This window comes from Microcaecilia unicolor, chromosome 4, assembly GCF_901765095.1.
Source record: "Microcaecilia unicolor chromosome 4, aMicUni1.1, whole genome shotgun sequence".
Taxonomy (NCBI): Eukaryota; Metazoa; Chordata; class Amphibia; order Gymnophiona; family Siphonopidae; genus Microcaecilia; species Microcaecilia unicolor.
In genome coordinates this window covers 304,881,425-304,902,965 of record NC_044034.1, presented here as the reverse complement: position 1 = coordinate 304,902,965, position 21,541 = coordinate 304,881,425, and the positions used below count along the sequence as shown (strand labels likewise).

General features: G+C 45.8%; 1 protein-coding gene across 1 annotated transcript in view; it reads right to left on the bottom strand.

The window, feature by feature from the left end:
- Positions 1–21,541, bottom strand: part of LOC115469712 (disintegrin and metalloproteinase domain-containing protein 9-like) — a 238,436-nt gene that overhangs the window by 20,600 nt on the left and 196,295 nt on the right. Inside the window, exon 17 of the mRNA XM_030202499.1 lies at positions 17,132–17,212. Within this exon, the coding sequence (XP_030058359.1) occupies positions 17,132–17,212 (81 nt within the window). The remainder of the gene's footprint in view (positions 1–17,131; positions 17,213–21,541) is intronic.

Sequence of the window (21,541 nt, the reverse complement as noted above, 5' to 3'; positions counted from 1 at the left end):
GTTCTTGTAGAAACTTTGTGGTGATTATTTTGTTTTAATGGAAAGTTTCAATATATAATGAGGTTTAGCTTCAATAGAGCAGGTTGAAAGCAAGCCTGGCTGTCTTCAAACTGCTGAATTTAATTATCAATTACATTTGGTCAACTTGAGTTAAGGGGGCAGTTACTTTTTCACATGGGCGATATGAGTGTTGGATAAATTTGTTCCTTCAATAAATGAATTTAAAAACTGTTTTGTGCTTACTCAGATTCCCTTTGTCTAATATTATATTTTATTTTAAGATCAAAAACCATTCAGTGTGACATATATGCAATAAAGGGGAAAACTGAGTGTGAGAAACTTTTTCACATCACTGTAAGAGTTCATTTTTTTTTAATTGTGGGCGCATAAAAAATGATGGCAAACAAAAAACATTCAGCAGACTGCCCATTCATACCAACTTATATGTTCTACAATTCTTTCTTCTCCCTAAGAGATCCTTTGTGCATGTCCCACGGATTCCTGAATTCAGATTTAGTCCTCATCTCCATTACCTCCACAATGAGGCCATTGCACACATCTATCAACTTTTCCATAAAGAAGGCTTTACCTAGATAATTCGTAAGTTTATCCCCTTTCACCATCATCCTACACCCCCTCATTCCAGAACTTCCTTTCAGTTAAAAGAGACATGCCCCTCTGTGTATTTATGCCACACAGATAGCTAAATGTTTCTAGTATATCTCCCCTCTCCTGCCTTTCTTCCAAAATATACATATCAAGATCTTTAAGGCTGTCCCCAAATGCTTTATGACAAAGACCATGACCACCTTCAGGACTGACTCTATCCTATTTATATGTTTCTAAAGGTGTGGACTCCAGAATTGTACATAGTATAATAATCTAATGCACTTATTTTGTGTTTCTCATAAAACTTTGAATATAACACACCAAATCTCAAATTGAATTTTTTTTTCTTGGAATGTCTTAAGTGGGGGAGTAGATAAAGTCTGTGTATTAAGGCTAAAACAAAAGGTTTATTTATGCCAGTGAGTATTAAATCAGAAAACTGAGTAGCAGTAGCACACATTTCTTTGAAAGGAAAGTTTTTAATTCAGTAATGCTGAGTTTAAATTAAAACCTGTTTTAATTACACAACTCATAGTTCTAGCACATCAGCATTCTAATAGGGTAAGAGTACAGCAGGGAGCAGACTTAGAGGTAGATGCATTTACCTTCCGTTAGAGCTATACTTTAATGCTTGGAACATGGTTGCCTAACTCAACCATAATGCAAACATTTTGCTCTCCAAATTACCACAGCATTAAAAGTGTGGGCTGTCAGAAACTAATAGTGCACATCTTGTGGTAAGATGCAACTGTTTCTTGAATCAGGGAGAAAAATATTTCCCTTCCCATCAGAGCATGACCTCTCTCTTTGACAAGAAGAAAGATTAACAGTCTAGAAGTCTCAGATCTCCCCTCTCTCCCAATAGTTCCTTGCTGACTCAATGGATCCAGAACCCCCAGTACTTCTAACTCTGCCCCAAAACCCCACAAAAAAATCCCTGATGGTCCAAAGGCCCTTAGTCCCTGGCTCCAAAGATTTCCCTGAGGGCCAAGTGGCCCGCTCATTGGTCCTCAACCTTCCCTCCAACCCCACTCCTATCCCAAGGATTTCCCTGATGGTCCATCTGCCCCATTCCCCCTCCCTTACTCCACAAAAAATTATCCCAGGGACCAAGTGGACCATCCAATGACCCCCAACACCTCGCAACCTCCAAATCACACCTTTAAATTTAGGAGGCAGGAGCAATGCCAAATCACTCCTGCTTCCATGTCACTATCTTGGAAAATGGTGGCATCTGACCTTAAGCGGTGCATCCCAGGATGCACCATGTGGGGTTAGTCTGCTAATATATGGTGTTGTTTGACAGACTGATCCTGCACGGTGTATCTCAAGATGCACTGTGTGGGGTTAATCACCACCATTTCCCAAGAAGGCAGCACAAAGGTAGGATGAAGTGGGCATTGTTCCTGACTCCCAATTTTAAAGGAGTAATTTGGGGGGTTTAGGAGGGACCCTGGGGTTATTTTGATGGAGTGGAATAAGAAAGTGGAGCCCACAGGCTACCAGGGAAATCCTTGTGGTGGAAGGGGAAGAGTCAGGAGCTAGGGGGCCGGCCACTGGGAAACCAAGGCTGTTTTTAGAGTTGAGGATGGGGAGGTCCAAGGTTGTCAGCAACATGAGGGGGAATAAAATGGCCCAGGTTACCAGTGACTTTGGATAATCTGAGGTGAAGTGTCACATTTCACCTCAGATAATCCCTTTGCTTCTTATACTGACCCTCAGATGGGACAAAGTTGCAGTGTTAAAAGTATAAAAACTGCATTCAATTCTAGCACAGATTTTTTACACATTGGAATAATTACTAGCTCATCTATGTTATATGCATTTTGCATGCCCACCAAGCTACACTTTAGTGCAGTGGTTTTACTCAAGATTCCCACACTAAACGTTTTTCTGCATTGGGGAGTAAGACTAACATGGGAAAATCTTGAGTTAAACCGCTGTGCTAAAGCATAATGGAGTTTACTGTATCAGTCCCTTGGTCTATAGCAGCAGGAATGAGAGAGTGCTTTCTCAAAATGCTTGGTCAGTGTAAACAGCCTGTGAGAGACAAGAGGATTAAGAGTTACACTTGACAATGTGGTGTTATTATAAAGCATATTAACTCTCAATGCCTTACTTCTTTTTGTTTTCATTCACTGCAAATTAGAAGCCCCCTCTCAGAAAACAAGTTTGTTTATTTAATGTTATTTACTTAAATATTAGATTTATATATTACTTTTATGAATAGATTCACCCAAGGTGGGGCACAGCAGATACAGCTTGATATAAAAATTATCCCAACTCATGGCCACTTACCTAGATGATTGTCATTCTTCTTTATGCCCTCATCACCTCTTTAAAGTTGTCTATGCTGGTCTCCCTAACTATTTGATTAAATGTTCGCAACTGATACAAAATACCACAGTTCAACTTCTCTCACATGCTAAGAAACATGATCATGTGTCTCCTCTTCTAATTCATCATCATTGTCTTCTCATTTCTTTTCAAATGTAGTTTAAACTCCTGACACTAGCACACACAGCTATTTCCTCAGATGTATATTCCTGTTTGGCATCTTTGATCATGCCCTATATCCTAGCCTGAATACTTTGTTCTGCCCATGAGTGCAGACTTTTCATCCCTTCAGTTTGGTAGGCTGATCTTGAGTCCAGTAGAAAATCTGCCTTATTCTCTGCTTTATTCTGCACTGTCCCCTTGCTATGGAATGCCCTTCTTGTGTACCTTCCCACCCCAAGTTCAGGTCAAGATTAAATACCCACCTATTCATGAAAGCCAATAGGTGATCTCTGGACCCTGTGGGTGCTTACAGCAGGTCGCAGTCTGCTGTTTAATGAACTTTTGGCTATCCCAGTCTTATTGGATCTCTCGAGCAATGACTCAGTTTTTTTTCCTGTATGGTATGTGGGGCACACGAAGAGACAGATTAAGCTCCGCCTTACAGAGCACAAGAGTAGACTTAATAAGCAAGTAATGACAGCACCACTGGTAGCACATTGTGTGGAGAAGGGCCATCAGTTCATTCAGTTAAAATGTCTTATTATAGATCAAGTGATTTGTCCTACCAGAAGAGGGGACATGGATCAGATGTCGAATAATAAAAAACAATATTGGATTTTTCAATTAGAAACAATGGTTCCCAATGGATTGAATGACTTCATTGAATGGAATACTATAATCTGATGGACTCGGTTGATTTTATCAGCCGCGCCTTTAATTTTTGAAGTTTCTCTATTCTGACTTCTGACCACTGCGTGATGACATCATTTCCTGCTGGGGAGTATTTAACAGCCTCATTCTTAATGATAGGTTATCAGTATGGAGGAGCGCCACTCATTCAAGTGATTTTGATTAGAGGAGAATTACAATTTTTGAGTTCCTGAGGAAGATTCCGAAACCCTGCAGAGTCGAACTCGTTTTGTCTCATTGAGAAAGAATCCTTGGAGATGACAAACTGAGAGGCGGGATTCCCGTTGAGGAACCCGATAACAGCTATCCTTTATAATCCGGCCACGACTGAATTCATTGATCTGGACAGAAGTTAATATTTATATTTCATGAAGGATTGCAGTCATTGATGTGGACAGATGTTTTAAAGGACTTGTTCGATCATCTCCTAAGCTAAGTGCCGATATGATATTTATATTTGAGAAGCATGAAGTATATGAGGTTTTACAGGAGTAAGTGACAGGATTGATTTGCTCAGCTCTGAGATTTGTGAGTGTTGAGTGTTTATTTATTTATTACACTTTAATTTGCACTTTAAGTGAAGCACGGGTGGTGCCATTTTCAAAAAAACACTATAGTGAGAAGTTCCATGATAGAGAACCTTAGCCACCCTTAGAGGTGCTACTTATTGTGATGCCTCGTTGTTGGGTGAGTTCATTACTCTGAGACCTTCTCTACTAAAAATAAATATATTTTTTGTCACCCAGAGTAGGATCAGGTCAATCCTCGCACTTAATTAACTCCTGGTAGTACTCTGGTATTATTTCATATAAATAAAAACATAACACGTGGCAAAGCTAGGTGTGTCTGGATAAGTCTGCAGACAGAATGCAAAGACCCTAATAAGAACAACAGGTGACTGGTAGATATTTAAAAAAAAAAGGTGTTACCACCATTCTAAATACTTTCCATCTATCGAAGATCAGAAAGAAGCAACAGCTAAACATGGAGTCCCACGAACCCCTAATATACAGAGGACCAAAAGGGGTAAACAACACTTATTGTTAAAGAGAAGTCTTTATCTTACTACTACTACTACTACTACTACTTAACATTTCTAAAGCGCTACTAGGGTTACGCAGCACTGTACAGTTTAACGAAGAAGGACAGTCCCTGCTCAAAGGAGCTTACCATCTAAAGGACGAAATGTCAAGTTGGGGCAGTCTAGATTTCCTGAATAGAGGTATAATGGTTAGGTGCCAAATGCGACATTGAAGAGGTGTGCTTTGAGCAAGGATTTGAAGATCTTAAAGGTCTCGATGCCGAGACTGACAACTACCCACCGGTATCAACCTGACAGAATCACAAGCATCGTTAGTGACCAGAATGTGCAGTGTATGGCTGAAAGGGAACATGAGGACCCGTTGCTGGACCAGGAAAATTACATAGCACTGGATGAAGTGTTATGTGGGCAAAAGCTGTTTGACTCTCAAGAAGTCAACATCTTACTAACAGAAGACCTAAATTGTGAACAGAATATAACCATGACTGAAAATGCTGCAGATTTTCCAGAAGATACATTTGATGATGACGTTATTGATGTAGGTCTGAGGCTGAGGACATGGAACTCATGGATCTTCTAAATTAGACAGAGGCGTTGTGTTCCCCCATTTCACAGGTAAGTATGTAATTTTGTTTTTTTTCCACAAAATATGCTCTGGGGTATACCTTTGTGGATATTTTCCTTGATCCACCTTTTAGCAGACTGTCCATATTCTTTTGTAGGTGAATGGCAAAGGGTATAGAGACACCACGAAGCCATAGCTTGGAAAGATGGAGACTGAGCCAACACACGTGCCTGAGATGGCACCCTGATGTCAAAATGCAGAAACTATGAACGCTTTGCAAGAGACTTAGAATGTATTATAGGCATCACTCTGATAACTGGGTATAAAATGGAACTACTGATGGTTTTTAATGAAACTAGAGAGCTGCAAGAACGAAGCCCAGGATGCCAGAACAGTGATAGAGACCTGCCACGGACCCTGAAGAAGGTTTGAAACTGTATTATACGTGAAAGAAAAGTTGATTACTTTTACAAATGCGTGTAGTTCTCAATATGATTGTTTCTGTTTGAGACTGAGGCATGTTTATAGCAACTGTATTATACTTGAAAGAAAATATGATTCCTTTTACAAAAGTGTGTACTTCCAAACATGTTTGTTCTGTTTCAGACTTTGGGACATGTTGAACAGGGACAATGCATACAAGCGTAGATTATGGCCTGCGCAGGCTACTGTCACAGAATAAAAACATATCATTATAATAAAAATAATAAAACTAATGAAGCATCACGTGTGTACTTATGAAACTGTGTAAAACACGGTTCAGGACATTTTGTTTTTCCCCAACATTAGCACATCTGGTCACAATTGACCTTTTGGACGGTCGACCAAAAATATAGGGGGTGGGTGTCACAGAGAAGGGAGTCTCTCATCCTTTGTCCAACCATATTTCACATAAGCATGTTTATCCTGAAACACCCCCCAACTGGGTAGACTACTATAGCACCAGGCTTGTGCCAGAAGGATAGTATGACTGCTACTACTTAACACTACTACTTAACATTTCTAGAGCACTACTAGGGTTACGCAGCGCTGTACAAATCAACAAAGAAGGACAGTCCCTGCTCAGAGGAGCTTACAATCTAAAGGACGAAATTTCAAGTTGATGCAGTCTAGATTTCTTGAGTAGAGGTGTGGTGGTTAGGTGCCGAAGGCGACATTGAAGAGGTGTGCTTTGAGCAATGATTTGAAGATGGGCAGGGAGGGGGCCTGGCGTATGGGCTCAGGGAGTTTGTTCCATGCATGGGGTGAGGCGAGACAGAAAGGGCGGAGCCTGGAGTTGGCAGTGGTGGAGAAGGGTACTGAAAGGAGGGATTTGTCTTGAGAGCGGAGGTTACAGGTAGGAATGTAAGGGGAGATGAGGGTAGAGAGGTAAGGAGGGGCTATAGATCGAGTGCATTTGTAGGTTAGTAGGAGAAGCTTGAACTGTATGTGGTACCTGATCGGAAGCCAGTGAAGTGACTTGAGGAGAGGAGTGATATGAGTATATCTGTCCAGGCGGAAGATAAGATGTGCAGCAGAGTTCTGAATGGACTGAAGGGGGGATAGATGGCTGAGTGGGAGGCCAGTGAGGAGTAGGTTGCAGTAGTCAAGGCGAGAGGTAATGAGAGAGTGGATGAGAGTTCGGGTGGTGTGCTCAGAGAGGAAAGGGTGAATTTTGCTAATGTTATAGAGGAAGAAGCACAGGTCTTGGCTATCTGCTGGATATGCGCAGAGAAGGAGAGGGAGGAGTCGAAGATAACACCGAGGTTGCGGGCAGATGAGACGGGGACGATGAGGGTGTTATCAACTGAGATAGAGAGTGGAGGGAGAGGAGAAGTGGGTTTGGGTGGGAAGACAAGAAGTTCGGTCTTGGCCATGTTCAGTTTCAGGTGGCGGTTGGACATCCAGGCAGCAATGTCGGATAAGCAGGCCGACACTTTGGCCTGTGTTTCCGCAGTGATGTCTGGTGTGGAGAGATAAAGCTGGGTGTCGTCAGCATAAAGATGATAGTGGAAGCCATGAGATGAGATCAGGGATCCCAGGGAAGAGGTGTAGATTGAAAAAAGAAGAGGTCCAAGGACAGATCCCTGAGGGACTCCAACAGAGAGCGGGATAGGGGTGGAGGACGAACCATTAGAGTGTACTCTGAAGGTACGATGGGAGAGATAAGAGGAGAACCAGGAGAGGACAGAGTCCTGGAATCCAATAGAGGACAGTGTGTCAAGAAGTAAGTTATGATTAGTGTCAAAAGCGGCGGATAGGTCGAGGAGGATGAGGATGGAGTAGTGACCTTTGGATTTGACGAGGAACAGGTCATTGCAGACTTTAGATAGTGCCGTTTCTGTCAAGTGCAGGGGGCAAAAGCTGGATTGAAGCGGATGGAGGATGGCATGAGAGGAGAGAAAATCGAGGCAACGGTTGTGAATGGCGCGTTCAAGTATCTTGGAGAGGAAAGGTAGGAGGGAAATGGGGTGGTAGTTGGAAGGACAGGTAGGGTCAAATGGTTTTTTGAGGAGAGGTGTGACTACGGCATGCTTGAAGGTTTCCGGGACAGTTGCAGTGGAAAGAAAGAGGTTGAGGATATGACAGATAGGGGGGGTGATAGTAGGAGAGATGGTGTTAAGTAAGTTGGTGGGGATGGGGTCTGAGGAACAGGTGGTGCATTTCGAGGAGGAGAGGAGATGGGCGGTTTCCTCTTCGGTGATATCAGAAAAAGAGGAGAAGGAGGCCTGGGTTGGTTGGTTGAGAGAGTGGGTTATAGGATGAAGAGGAGGAGAAGGTTTAGTGGTGAATTCAAGGTTGATCTTCTGGACCTTGTCACGGAAGTAGTCAGCCAGTGATTGATGAGAGAGTGAGGGGGGGTGGGAGCGGAGGGCACTTTGAGGAGGGAATTGAGGGTAGCGAAGAGACGACAAGGGTTAGAGCTGAGGGAATTGGTCAATTGGGTGTAATAGTCCTGTTTGGCGAGGAATAGGGAGGACTGGAAGGAGGATAGCATGAATTTGTAGTGAATGAAATCAGTATGGGTGCGAGATTTCCTCCATAGGCGTTCAGCCGATCGGGTGCAGGAGTGAAGGTATCAGGTGCTGGGGGTCAGCCAGGGCTGGGAATTAGTACGCCTTGTGGGACGGGAGACGGATGGTGCAAGGGTGTCTAGGGCCGAGGAGAGAGTGGCATTGTAAGTAGAGACAGCCTTGTCGACAGATTCAGAGGACATGATGGAAGGGAGGAGATCAGAGAGGATAAGGCGGGGGGGTCCACAGCCTGGAGATTCCTGGAAGTGGTGGTTAGTGTTGGGCGAGACTGAGGGGGAGGGTGATGAAGTGTGAATGTGATCAGGTGATGGTCAGAGAGAGGAAGAGCTGATGCACAGAAATTGGATGGTGAGCAGGTAGAAGAGAGGACGAGATCAAGACAGTGACCAGATTGGTGAGTAGGGGTGGTGGAGTTCACCTGGAGGTTGAAAAAGGCGGTTAGAGTGAGGAATTGAGAAGCGTATGAGTTGGATGGGTTATCAATGTGTATGTTGAAGTCACCAAGAATGAGGGATGGGGATGAGGGCTCAAGAAAAACGGAGAGCCAGGCATCAAAGTCAGTAAGGAAAGAAGGGAGGAACTTATCAGGGGGGCGGTAAATGACTGCAACTCTGAGTGGCAGCGGGTAGAATAGACGGATGGAGTGGACTTCAAAGGATGAGAAGCAGTGAGACTATGGTAGGAGGAGAGGTTGAAAACTGCAGGAGGACGAAAGTAGTAGACCAACACCGCCACCGCGGCCAACTGGGCGGGGCGAATGGGAGAAAAGATAACCTCCGTGGCATAGGGCCGCGACTGAGGCAGAGTCGCCAGGGTTGAGCCAGGTTTCGGTTGGGGCGAGCAGTTGAAGGGAGTGGGAGATGAAGAGATTGTAGGTGAAGGAGAGTTTGTTGCAGACTGAGTGGGCATTCCACAGGGCACACGAGAAGGGGAGGGAGGAGGGGGGGAGGAGAATGGAGATGAAATTGGAGATATTGCAGAAACGTTTGCATAGATGAGACGAGGACAAGGACAGGTGTGGGGGACCTGGGTTGGGGTTGATGTCTCCCGCGGATAGCAGGAGGAGCAAGAGAGAGCGGAGAAGGGTGGGGGAGATAGGGCGACGAAGGCGACGAAGACGGGATGCGCTTAGGAGGAATGGGGAAGGGTTCATGGCAAGAAGGAGGTGTTGAAGGTTGAGAGCTAGGAAGGAGGAGGAGGAGGACAGTAGGGATGTTGAGGTGGTGGGGGACAGGGATAGGTAGGGTATTGCAGTGGTGAGTTGGATGGGAGAGGACATGGCTGGGCAGTGAGTTTGTGTGGTATACTGCGGTGGGAGGGGGAAAATATTAGGGAGGGATAGGGCAAGGAATAGAATGTGAATGGGGCCATAAGTAGTAACTGAGGTGTTAGTGGGGGCAGGTAGCTGGGCTGTGAGACAGGCAGGTTGAGGTGACCAGTCGGGCAGGAGAGTGATGAACTGGCAGAAAGATGGACTGGGAGACAGGCAGGTAGGTGAGCAGTTGGGCAGGAGAGTGATGAGCTGGTAGGAAGATGGACTGGGGGCAAGCAGGTTTCAGGAGGATGAAGCAGTCAGTCAGGAGGATGAAGGGCTGGCAAAGTGGCAGGTTGTTGATGGGCAGGTGGTTGGCTAGTAGGCAGGTTGATTGGCTAGCAGGCAGGAACAGGTGATTGGGTAGCGGGTAGGCAGGTCGATTGGCTAGCAGTTCGGTAGGCAGGAACAGGTGAGTGCGGTGGAAAGCACAGCAGCAGGACTGGAACAAGCTGGAATGGTTTGGAGCAGAATAGAGCAGAGCTGGATCAAGCTGGATCGGGTGGGCTGGAACAAGCAGGGAGAAGCTGGATCGGGCAGGCTGGAGCAAAGTTGATCAGGCGGACTGGAACAAGCAGGGAGAAGCTGGATCGGGCGGACTGGAACAAGCTGGAGCAGATGGACTGGAGCAAGCAGGGAGAAGCTGGATCGGGCAGACTGGAACAAGCTGGAGCAGATGGACTGTGTAGCTGGGTCCCCCTTCCAGGACCCAGCCGGGCTCGACCCTGCTTAGCTTCCTTCTTCACCCGACTGTTGCCTCGCTCCACACCACCTTGGCCTGTTCTGGGAACTCAGTGCCAGACCCCCTGAGAGCTTGCAGGACTTCCTCCTCTCTCTATTGTTTTCACAGAGGCTCAATCAAAGCAAAACGTTTATAGAAAAAAAACTTTATTTTCTTGCTTCCATTCAGCATAGACACAAAAGGAAAACACCTTACTCCCAGGTTGTTAAGGTTTGCTGCCAAAGTCTCATTCAGGGTTTAAACAGTCCATATAACTTCACTTTAGCCAAAATTACTTCTTTTAGGGAGCAGTATATTATCAGAAAGAAAACACAATAGCTTGGTAGGTTGCAGGCCCAGACCTTTCCAGTATGAAACAGTTTACACAGTCTTTCTTACAGCACAGCTACACAGCTTTGGTCCCACCTGGTTCAGACTGGGGTTTCAATTGTGCCCAGCCCTCTTTCTCTCCCAGGGGCTGCACCTGTTTCCTCTTTAGTAGAGATCTCCCCCAGCGCCTCAGTCTCTCTCCTCTGGTCTTCCACCAGTCTCTCCAAGGCACAGCTAGCCACCCTCTTACAGCAGCTTTTCGGGTTTGAGCCAGAGCTCCAATCTCCATCTGTTCCTCCTCTAGTCCTTCAGTAACCTCCATTTTATCCTCCTCTTCAACTTCCCCCACCCCCAACCTCTCCAGCTGGCCCTCATCACCTCCCTCAGAGACCATTTCCCAATCTTCTATCTCCTCCCCTAATTCTTGCACAGCCAGGTGGGGAAGAAAGGGATTCTGGGACTGGTAGTTCCTCCTCTTCTTCCTTAACCCGGCCAACCTCTCTGCTTCCGGTAGCGCAGCTTTCTGAATGTGGGTGTTGTGCACATGAAGTCTGCCCCGTTGGGGTTGCCCAGCTGCCTGCACCCCCCTTCTGCGTGACTTCCCGGATCCCCTTTCACCTACCCTCTCACAACTGGAACAAGCAGGGAGACGCTGGATCAAGCGGGCTGGAACAAGTTGGAGCAGATGGACTGGAACGAGCAGGGAGAAGCTGGATCAGGCGGACTGGAACAAGCTGGGGCAGATGGCTGGAACAACAAGGAGAAGCTGGATCAGGCGGACTGGAACACGCAGGAAGAAGCTGGATCAGACGGACTGGAACAGGCTGGAGCAGGTAGCTGGAGCAAGCAGGGAGAGGCTGGAACAGGCGGACTGGAACAAGCAGGAGCAGATGGATTGGAACAGGCAGATGGATTGGAACAGGGAGAAGCTGGATCAGGTGGACTGGATGGAATGAGCAGGGAGAAACTGTGGGTCAGGTGGACTGGAACACTCTGAAACAGATGGACTGGAACAGGCAGATGGATTGGGGCAGGCTGATGGGCTGGAACAGGCAGATGGATTAGAGCAGGCAGGAAAAAACTGGGTTGGCAGAGTGGAACAAGCTGGTGCTGATGGACTCTGCCTCCTCCCGGTCTAAGTCCCTGCCCCCGTCGGCCCAATCGCACAGGTCGCTGGATCGGCGGGCTGGAATAGGCCAGGGCTGATGGACTCCGCCTGCTCTCGGTTCTTGTCCCGCCCCTGTCGGCCCGGTCGCACCATGAATCCACCAGGCAGTCGTCTCTCGTGGTCTGCAACCGCAATCTGCGCCCAGGCCGTTCCGGCCAGGGAGTGTGGTGGCAGTGCACCGGACCTCGGGCACGACCAGTGCGGCAGACCACGGCCCACCTGACCTCTCCATGCAGAGACCCCGAGCCCGGGTTCCCCCGGAGTGCACGGGCCAAGGCAGAGAGGTTGCGGGAGCCCCAGGAAGCCGGACTACAATGAGGGGATAGGCCGCAGCCACAACACAGAAATGGAATCTACAGAGAGCAGCTGCAGTGATATGGTAAGGTTTTTAAAACATTACATTTTCTCTTCGCATCAACTAACATGAATGCATAACTTACTACAGGCCTATGTGTTGTACACAGAAAGAACACAATGACAGTGTGTCAGGGGTCTGGGAATAAGAACGGAAAAACCAACCATAAAGCATTGCTGCACATACTGTTAAAACATGCTTACAGCAGAAAAGAAACGATACAGGGGCCACCAAATTGGTATGTCAAACCTAGAGATAAGTTCAATCATTTGGAAAAATGACTGAGGAGCACAAGTGAGAAAAGAGGAAAATGCACGAGTAGCCTTCCCATGGAAAAAGGGAGAAAAAAGGTGCTCTGTGATACCACAACCGAGAGCAGATCTTCAGACGTGGACACCACTGGTAGTGATTATGAGGCCAGTAAGATTCTGAAACTGTGATTGGGCCTGCTATAGACAATGCATCTGAAAATGATACAATGGACCCTGAAATTGGGCCTGTTATACACAATGAGAGGCATTTTCGAAAGAAATGTCTAAGTCAGAATTTGGACATTTTACAAAGACGTCCAAATTCCGAAGCAGGGAGAAGGTCATTTTCGAAAAAAGTGGACATCCATTTTTTGTGTTCGAAAATACCATGGACGTCCTTGGATTTGGATGTTTTGCGATTTGGACGTCTTTGATTTTTGGTCATTTTTGAAAACAAAAATGTAGTCTAAAACGTACAAATTCAAGCCATTTGGACTTGGAAGGAGCCAGCATTTTTAGTGCACTGGTCCCCCTGACATGCCAGGACAGCTATCGGGCACCCTAGGGGGCACTGTAGTGGACTTCATAAAAAGCTCCCAGGTATACATCTGACCATTGCTCCCTTACCTTGTGTGCTGAGCCCACCAACCCCCCCCCCAAACCCACTACTCCCAACTGTACACCACTACCATAGCCTTTACGGGTGAAGGGGGCACCTATATATGGGTACAGTGGGTTTCTGGTGGGTTTTGGAGGGCTCGCTCTTTCCTCCACAAGTGTAACAGGTAGTGGGGGTATGGGACTTGGTCCACCTGTCTGAAGTGCACTGCACCTACAACTAAACTACTCCAGTGACCTGCATGCACTGTAATGGACCTGAGTATGATATCTGAGGTTGGCATAGAGGTTGGCAAGTAATATTCTTCATCACAATTTTGGGGGTTAGGAGGGGTTAGTGACCACTGGGGAAGTAAGGAGATTATACCAATTTGGATGTCTCTGTGAGCTGGACATCCAAATGCTGATTCATGTCACTTTTTGGACATCCATCTCTTTCGAAAATGAGCCCGAGTGTGTCTGAAAATGTTACAACGGACTATGAACCGGTGAGATATATAGAGTTTGTGAACAGGTGGACTAGGCCTTCTCCGAACTTTAATGGTGTGAGCTTCTCAAACCATTTTTGTTTTGTTAATATAGACTTTATAAGATCGTTCAGCAATGTTCAAAATGCTATACAACAAGTTATCCAACAAGCTTTAGATATCAAACATTAGAGCATCGCTCGAGGATTACTTACAAATAAGATTTATGCCTTGGGGTTTATATAATTCCTTGTATTCTAGAAGTCACCAACTGGAGGGGGAGCGAGGCAGGGCATTCCTTAGGACAGGTCAGTAATTTTCTGCAGAGCTTCAGAGAAATGCACATCAATGAGAACATGTATCTCATTGTAACGGAGGGGGTGGGGGTTGTAACAGGTCTTTATAAAGTGTTCTCGATAGCCAAATTATTGGGGGAAAAAAGAAGACATTTAGTAGATCTAAACAACATGGGATTAACTTGTGCTTTGTGGGGAGTCTCAAGGCACTCACCACCATTGTCAAGCTAAAAAAATGTAGAATTGTTACACGAAGCCAGAAAACTACACACCGAGCTAGTGTTGTCAGAAAATAAAAACCCTATGCTGAGCGACGTAGTGGTTTCTGAACAACATCTGGGTGTAAATATACGAGTTCTACATTGTATAGACAGAAATGGCTGGTGTCTTTTTAAAACAAGCGACCGTCTGCCATTCCATAAGACTGTATATCTGTTACTCCATCATGATCATTTTTATGGTATCTTAGATATCAAACAATTCTATGGTAAGAAAAAGTTCTATAAACACTGTAAAATGCCTTATAGCCACAACCACATGTGCAAATCACTCTGTCATCTGTGTCTATCCAACACATGCATGGTTTGGGAGGGCTGTAGAAAGAGGTGCCCTAACTGCTGGTTGTACTGTCCTTCTAAGAAATGTTCAAAATGGCATACAACAGTGGCATCCAAAAAAGAGATAGAATGCTTGTCTAAAATATTTTGCAATAAGTGTGACTCTTACACAGAAAACCCCCCCACAAATGCAAAGTCATAAAGAGTCTGCAGTATGGTGATCCTTTACTGAATGGGGAAAACATTTATGCTATATGACAAGATTGGCAAGGCCTAAAACATCCAAAAGATATATCATTTATGACTGTGAATGTATGCAAGAAACAGGGATACATAACCCCAGCTAGACCTTTGCAACGGATCTTTACTGTGAGCATAAATGGAAATTCAAGGGGGTGAACTGTCTCTCCGAGTTCATAGGTTCTTTTATTGACAAGCGGTTCAAGGACTACACTTTCATTGCACACAATTCGAAAGGTAAGGACAGTTATTTCATCATCAGTCAGCTGTTGTGGGAAATGGTGGATATCAGTTTGTTAACACAGGGCGGTAAGCTTTTACAAATCATTGTTAAAACGCTGGGCATTCGCTTTATAGACTCTAGAATTTTCTGCCCATGAAGCTTAGCAAGCTCCCGCAAGCCATGGGCTTTGAAGGCAGCAAAGCGTACTTTCTTCACTTTTTTAACACCGTGGAAAACCAAAACTGTGTGGGGGAAATGCCGCAGAAACAGTACTATGGCATCGAAAGCATGATGCCTGATGAGAAAGAGGTTTTCATATACTGGTATGTTGAGAATAAGCATGAGGTTTGATTTACAAAAAGAACTAGCCTTCTATTGTAAGCAGGATGTCTATATTTTACAAAAAGCATCTGTCCTGTACAGAGAGAAGTTATGGAAATGATGGAGAGGGCTTTGGAGGTAGACATAGAAATAGCGGGGTGGGGCAGAGACCCTAAAGAATTGTACAGACCCGTTCCAGTACATCACACTCACTTCCATTGTATGGCCATGTTCAGGTTCATTTAAAACTGAAAACAATAGCTCTGCCAGCAGTCGACGATTATCATCGGCAGACCAAAAGATATTCAACCACTAGTATCCACTGGCTGATGTTCACCAAGGACAAAGAACACATACAAATCAGGCATGCTTTAAAGGGGGGCGAAATGTGTGTGGGTAACTACTTTCTTGATGGGTATGCCATCGTTAACGGCGAGTACACTGCCTTTAGTGGATGCTCTTACCACGGCTGTACAACTCCTATGATTCTAAAAAACAGAACCCTTTGATGGGCACCACCTTCGGTTTCTCAACTACAAAAATATTGCATCATCTCCAAAATGTTCATGTGAAGGGGAATAACGTGGCATTACAAAAGAAAATAAGCAAGTACTAATAATCAAAAAACCCTAAAGTTCTGATATTATTATCAATACAAAAGAAAATAGATCTTCCATTACTGATGGCCTAGAACTAATCACCCATTATGAACCAACAAGAAATTTTCCAACTGTAGAGAATCCCAGAAACATAATCCTTATTTTAACAGGAAATCAAGCATTTACAGGGAATTAAAACAAAGAAAAAACTGGCATCAAGGACCAACATTCTAGGTTTCAAAACCAAAAACTTTTTCTAGGTTGTGTACACCTTCCAGCATCAGGAGACACGTGGATCCTGGCTCCATTAAAGGAAATATCCTTTAAAAAAAATATTATTTCACTACTGTGAATTTGTCATGCTCGTTTGCAAAGGTCACAAGGAAAGCAGACTTAGAGATTGCATCCTGAGAGTCTTCAAGGAGCCCAGTTAAGTCAAATTCCAAAGAAACTAACTGATCCATATCCTGGAGATCATCTGTTTCTTACTAGAGATGTAATAACAATTAGATACAATCATAATATCTATCAGAGGAAGACAGTGCTAGAAATTTCTTTGATATAAGAATCTCAGGTGACAATAAAAATAATTAAAACATAAGTTTCTAGCCTTACAGGCATTTTCCATTGCTTCTAACTTTAAGTGAGTATTTAATTGCTGAAGCAAAAGCTGTCTAGAAAGATCTGAGTTTCCAAGAAACACAATCACTTATCCAAAACAGTATGATTAGTATCCACAGTCATACGTTTCTAAACAGTCTCCTCAGAAAAAGCCACATTATGAGTGATTACAGTTTTAAGCAAACCCCTTCATACAAGAACCAACCAACCTAACATCTTGCCTTCAGAACTGAGTTTCTGGATCTCTTCTGGAAACAGTAGAAATCCAGGAAAATTAAGAATATACCAAAGAAGTGGATAAAGGCTTAGCCCCCTGATGCCCCAGTTCTAAAGGCAAAGAGGTGCATGGTTGTAGCACCCCCAAAGAACAGGCATTATCTGGAGGAGGAGGAGAGGAGGAGTTTTATTATTATTTTAATCTATTAGGTTACAAAAAAAAAAAAGATTGCTTCATAATAATGTCCAAAAGTGAACATAAGCATTGTCTAGGCTTGCAGCAATGAATGCAACCTCTAATGGGTTATATTCAAAGTTTTAAGAGAAACACAAGAAATTCTAAGTCAGTTTTAGAGTGCATACAAATAAGGAAAGGAAGGTAAAAGTCTTGAGACATATTTAGTCCTTGGTACTTACCCCCCGTCCACTGCATGTTGTTGCATTATTGCAGTCGCTTGAAAGAGACGATAAACTAACACACTTCCTATTTACGCAAATCTGCAACAAATGGTATTGTAATTCCATTTATACAATTACAGACATAAAACAATGACCTAAAATATCAAAGTAGAAATACTGGATTATCAATTCTGCTTTTTCAACATCATTCACACTTAAATATGAAGAATGCTTTCTCATGACATATGAGAAGCCAAGAATGGAAGAAAATGTTCTAGGATTTATAAAGCGAAGATACATACCTGTAGCAGGTATTCTCCGAGGACAGCAGGCTGATTGTTCTCACATGTGGGTTGACATCTGCCTCAGTCCGGGAATTGGACGGCTATTTTGCAAGCAAAATATAAAAAACCTTTCCAGAGTCTTCTGGCACGTGTGCAGCGCGCACCGCACATGCGCAGCCATCTTCCCACCCGTCGCGTGAGTGTTCCTCCTCAGTTTACTCAAAAAGCAAATAACAAACAACAACTCCAAAGGGGAGGTGGGCAGGTTTGTGAGAACAATCAGCCTGCTGTCCTCAGAGAATACCTGCTAAAGGTATGTATCTTCACTTTCTCCGAGGACAAGCAGGCTGCTTGTTCTCACATGTGGGGTATCCCTAGCACTCAGGCTCACTCAAAACAATGAACATTGGTAAATTTGGCCTCGCAACAGCGAGGACAGAACATAGAATTAACTTGAAACATAAACAACTGACTGAGAGTGTAGCCTGGAACAGAACAAAAATGGGTCTAGGGGAGTGGAGTTGGATTCTAAACCCCAAACAGATTCTGCAGCACCAACTGCCCAAACCGACTGTTGCGTCAGGTATCCTGCAGGAGGCAGTAGTGAGATGTGAATGTGTGGACTGATGACCACGTTGCAGCTTTGCAAATCTCCTTAATGGAGGTTGACTTCAAGTGAGCCACTGACGCAGCCATGGCTCTAACATTATGAGCCGTGACATGGCCCTCCAGAGTCAGCCCAGCTTGGGCATAAGTGAAGGATATGCAATCTGCTAGCCAATTGGAGATTGTGCGCTTTCCGTTGGTGACTCCCCTCCTGTTCGGATCAAAAGAGACAAATAACTGGGCAGACTGTCTAAAGGGTTTTGTCCGCTCCACGTAAAAGGCCAATGCTCTCTTGCAATCCAAGGTGTGCAAACTGCTTTCGCCAGGGCGGGAATGAGGACGGGGAAAGAATGTTGGCAAGACAATTGACTGGTTCAGATGGAACTCTGACACCACTTTCGGCAGGAACTTAGGGTGCGTGCAGAGGACTACTCTGTTGTAATGAAACTTGAGGTTGCATTATCCTGCTAAGTCTGTCGGCCAGACTGTTATTTACACCTGCCAGATAAGTGTCTTGGAGAAACATGCCGTGACGGTGTGCCCAAAGCCACATCTGAATGGGTTCCTGACACAGAGGGCGAGATCCGCTGCCCCCCTGCTTGTTGGTGTAGTACATGGCAACCTGATTGTCTGTCTGAATTAAGATGACTTGGTTGGATAGCCGATCTCTGAAAGCCTTTATAGTGTTCCAGATCACTCTTAATTCCAGGAGGTTTATCTGCAGACCTTTTTCCTGAAAGGACCATGATCCCTGAGTGTGGAGCCCATCTACATGAGCTCCCCACCCCAGGAGAGATGCATCCGTCATCAGCACTTTCTGTGGCTTAGAAACTTGGAATGGTCGCCCCCAAGGTCAAATTGGATCGAATCGTCCACCCCTGAAGAGAATTCCGAAAGCTGGTGGACAGTTGGACTACATCTTCTAGATCCCCCGCAGCTTGAAACCACTAGGAAGCTAGGGTCCATTGAGCTGATCTCATATGTAGATGTGCCATGGGAGTTACATGAACTGTAGAGGCCATGTGCCCCAAAAGTCTCAACATCTGCTGAGCCATGACCTGCTGGGACGCTCAAACCATGGACACCAGGGACAGAAGGTTGTCCGCCCTTGCTTCAGAAAGGTAAACTCGAACTGTCTGAGTGTTCAACTGGGCTCCAATGAATTCCAATTTTTGGACTGGGATGAGATAGGACTTGGGTTAATTTATGACGAACCCCAGTAGCTCTAGCACCCAAATAGTCATCCGCATGGACTCCAGAACACCCTCCTCTGAGGTGCTCTTCACCAGCCAATCATCGAGATAAGAAAACACATGCACTCCCAGGCTCCGTAGCGACGCAGTGACTACAGCTAGGCATTTGGTAAACACTCTGGGTGCAGACACCAGGCCAAAAGGCAGTACACGGTACTGAAAGTGTTGTGTTCCCAACCAAAATCGAAGATACTTCCTGTGAGCTGTAAGTATCAAGATGTGTGTGTAAGCATCCTTTAAGTCCAGAGAGCATAGCCAATCGTTTTCCTGAATTATGGGAAGAAGGGTGCCCAGGGAAACCATCCTGAACTTTTCTCGGACAAGAAATTTGTTCAGGGCCCTTAGGTCTAGGATGGGACGCATCCCCCCTGTTTTCTTTTGCACAAGGAAGTACCTGGAATAGAATCCCAGCCCTTCTTCCCCTGGAGGAATGGGTTTGACCGCTTGGGCCTGTAGAAGGGCGGAGAGTTCCTCTGCAAGTACCTGTTTGTGCTGGGAACTTTAAGAATGAGTTCCCGGTGGACAATTTGGAGGTTTGGATTCCAGATTGAGGGTGTACCCTGACTGGACTATTTGAAGAACCCACCGTTTGGAGGTTATGAGAGGCCATCTTTTTCTGAGACTATGCTGAACTGGAGCCAGTCAAAAGCCCGTCCCTTGCTTTTGCTGGGGAGCTGCAGAGGCTCTAGGCGCACGCTGTTGACGAGAACGAGCGCGCTGGGACTGAGCCTGGACAGGCTGCCGAGAAGCAGGAGTGTACCTATGCCTAGCATAGGAATAGGGAGCACTCCTCTTCCCTCCAAAAAACCTCCTGGATGAGGAGGTAGTAGCAGAAGACGCCCGGTGGGAGAGAGAATCCATAGCATCGTTGTGCTTTTTGAGCTGGTCAACCAGATCCTCTATTTTCTTATCAAAAAGGTTATCCCCCCGGCAAGGAACATCCACTATCCGATGCTGGACCGAATGATCCAGGTCAGAGACACGCAGCCATGAGAGTCTGCGCATCACTATAATTTGGGCAGCAATTCTGGATGCTACATCAAAAGTGTCGAACGTACCCCTGGCCAGGAATTTGACATGCCTCCTGCTGCCTGACCACCTGGCGAAAAGGCTCGGCCTGCTTCGGAGGGAGCACATCAACCAAGCTAGACAGTTGCCTCACCGAGTTCTGCAAGTGGATGCTCGAGAACAGCTGGCATGTTTGGATTTTGGCAGTGAGCATAGCGACCTGATACGCCTTCCTCCCAAAAGAGTCCAAGGTTCTAGGTTCTCTGCCTGGGGGAGCCAAGGCATAGTCCCTAGTACTCTTAGCTCTTTTGAGAGTGGAGTCCACACCATGGAATTGTGAGGTAGCTGAGACTTCATCTATCCAGGTTCCCCGTGGATCCGATATTGGGATTCAGTTCTCTTCGGGATCACGGGGTTAGACAGAGGGAACGACCAGTTTCACATAAGGACTTCCTTGAGTACATTATGCAAAGGAGCTGTTGCAGCCTCTCTAGGCGGAGAAGGATAAACCAGGACCTCAAGCATCTCAGCCCTGGGCTCATCCTCAACCTCCATAGGGAAGGGAATAGCCGCAGCCATTTCCCGGACAAAGGAGGTAAAGGATAAACTCTCCAGTGGAGACAGTCTCCTTTCTGGAGGAGGGGAAGGCTCAGAAGGAATCCCAAAGAACTCGTCAGAAGAAAAGTACCTGGGATCCTCCTCTTCTTCCCACGAACGCTCATCTTCAGTATCGGACAACATTTCCCTCAAAGCAGTCCGAAATTGAGCCTGCCTCGACGCCAAGGAATGACGTCCTCGATGGCGATGCTGAGAAGTTGACGCCTGCCTGGACTCCAGTGAAGCTTCCTCCACCGACGTCGAAGGAGAGTCGACCTGGGTGGCAGCCGACACCGATGCCACAGGCGGCACTGAGGTCGGGGACCTCACCACAGGCGAAGGGTCAGGTACTGCTGCAGCAGACGGTACACAAGGCACAAGCACACCCGACACTGAAGCAGACTGGCGCAGTAACCCTTCCAGAAGCTCTGGAAGCAGGGCCCTGATGCGCTTGTTGAGAGCCGCCGTCGGACAAGGCTGCGAGGTCAGTATAGAAGTCGGTGGCAGAATCTGTCGAGGCTCGGGAGCAGGTACTGGGCTGCTAGACCGACGCATCAGCACTTCCTGTATAGAGGGAGAGCAATCCTCTCGGCGCCGACGCTTCTCGGGTGCCGAATCTCTCGACGCCCCGGAGCCCCTGGCACCATGTGTCGAAGGAGAACGATGACGGTGCTTCTTTG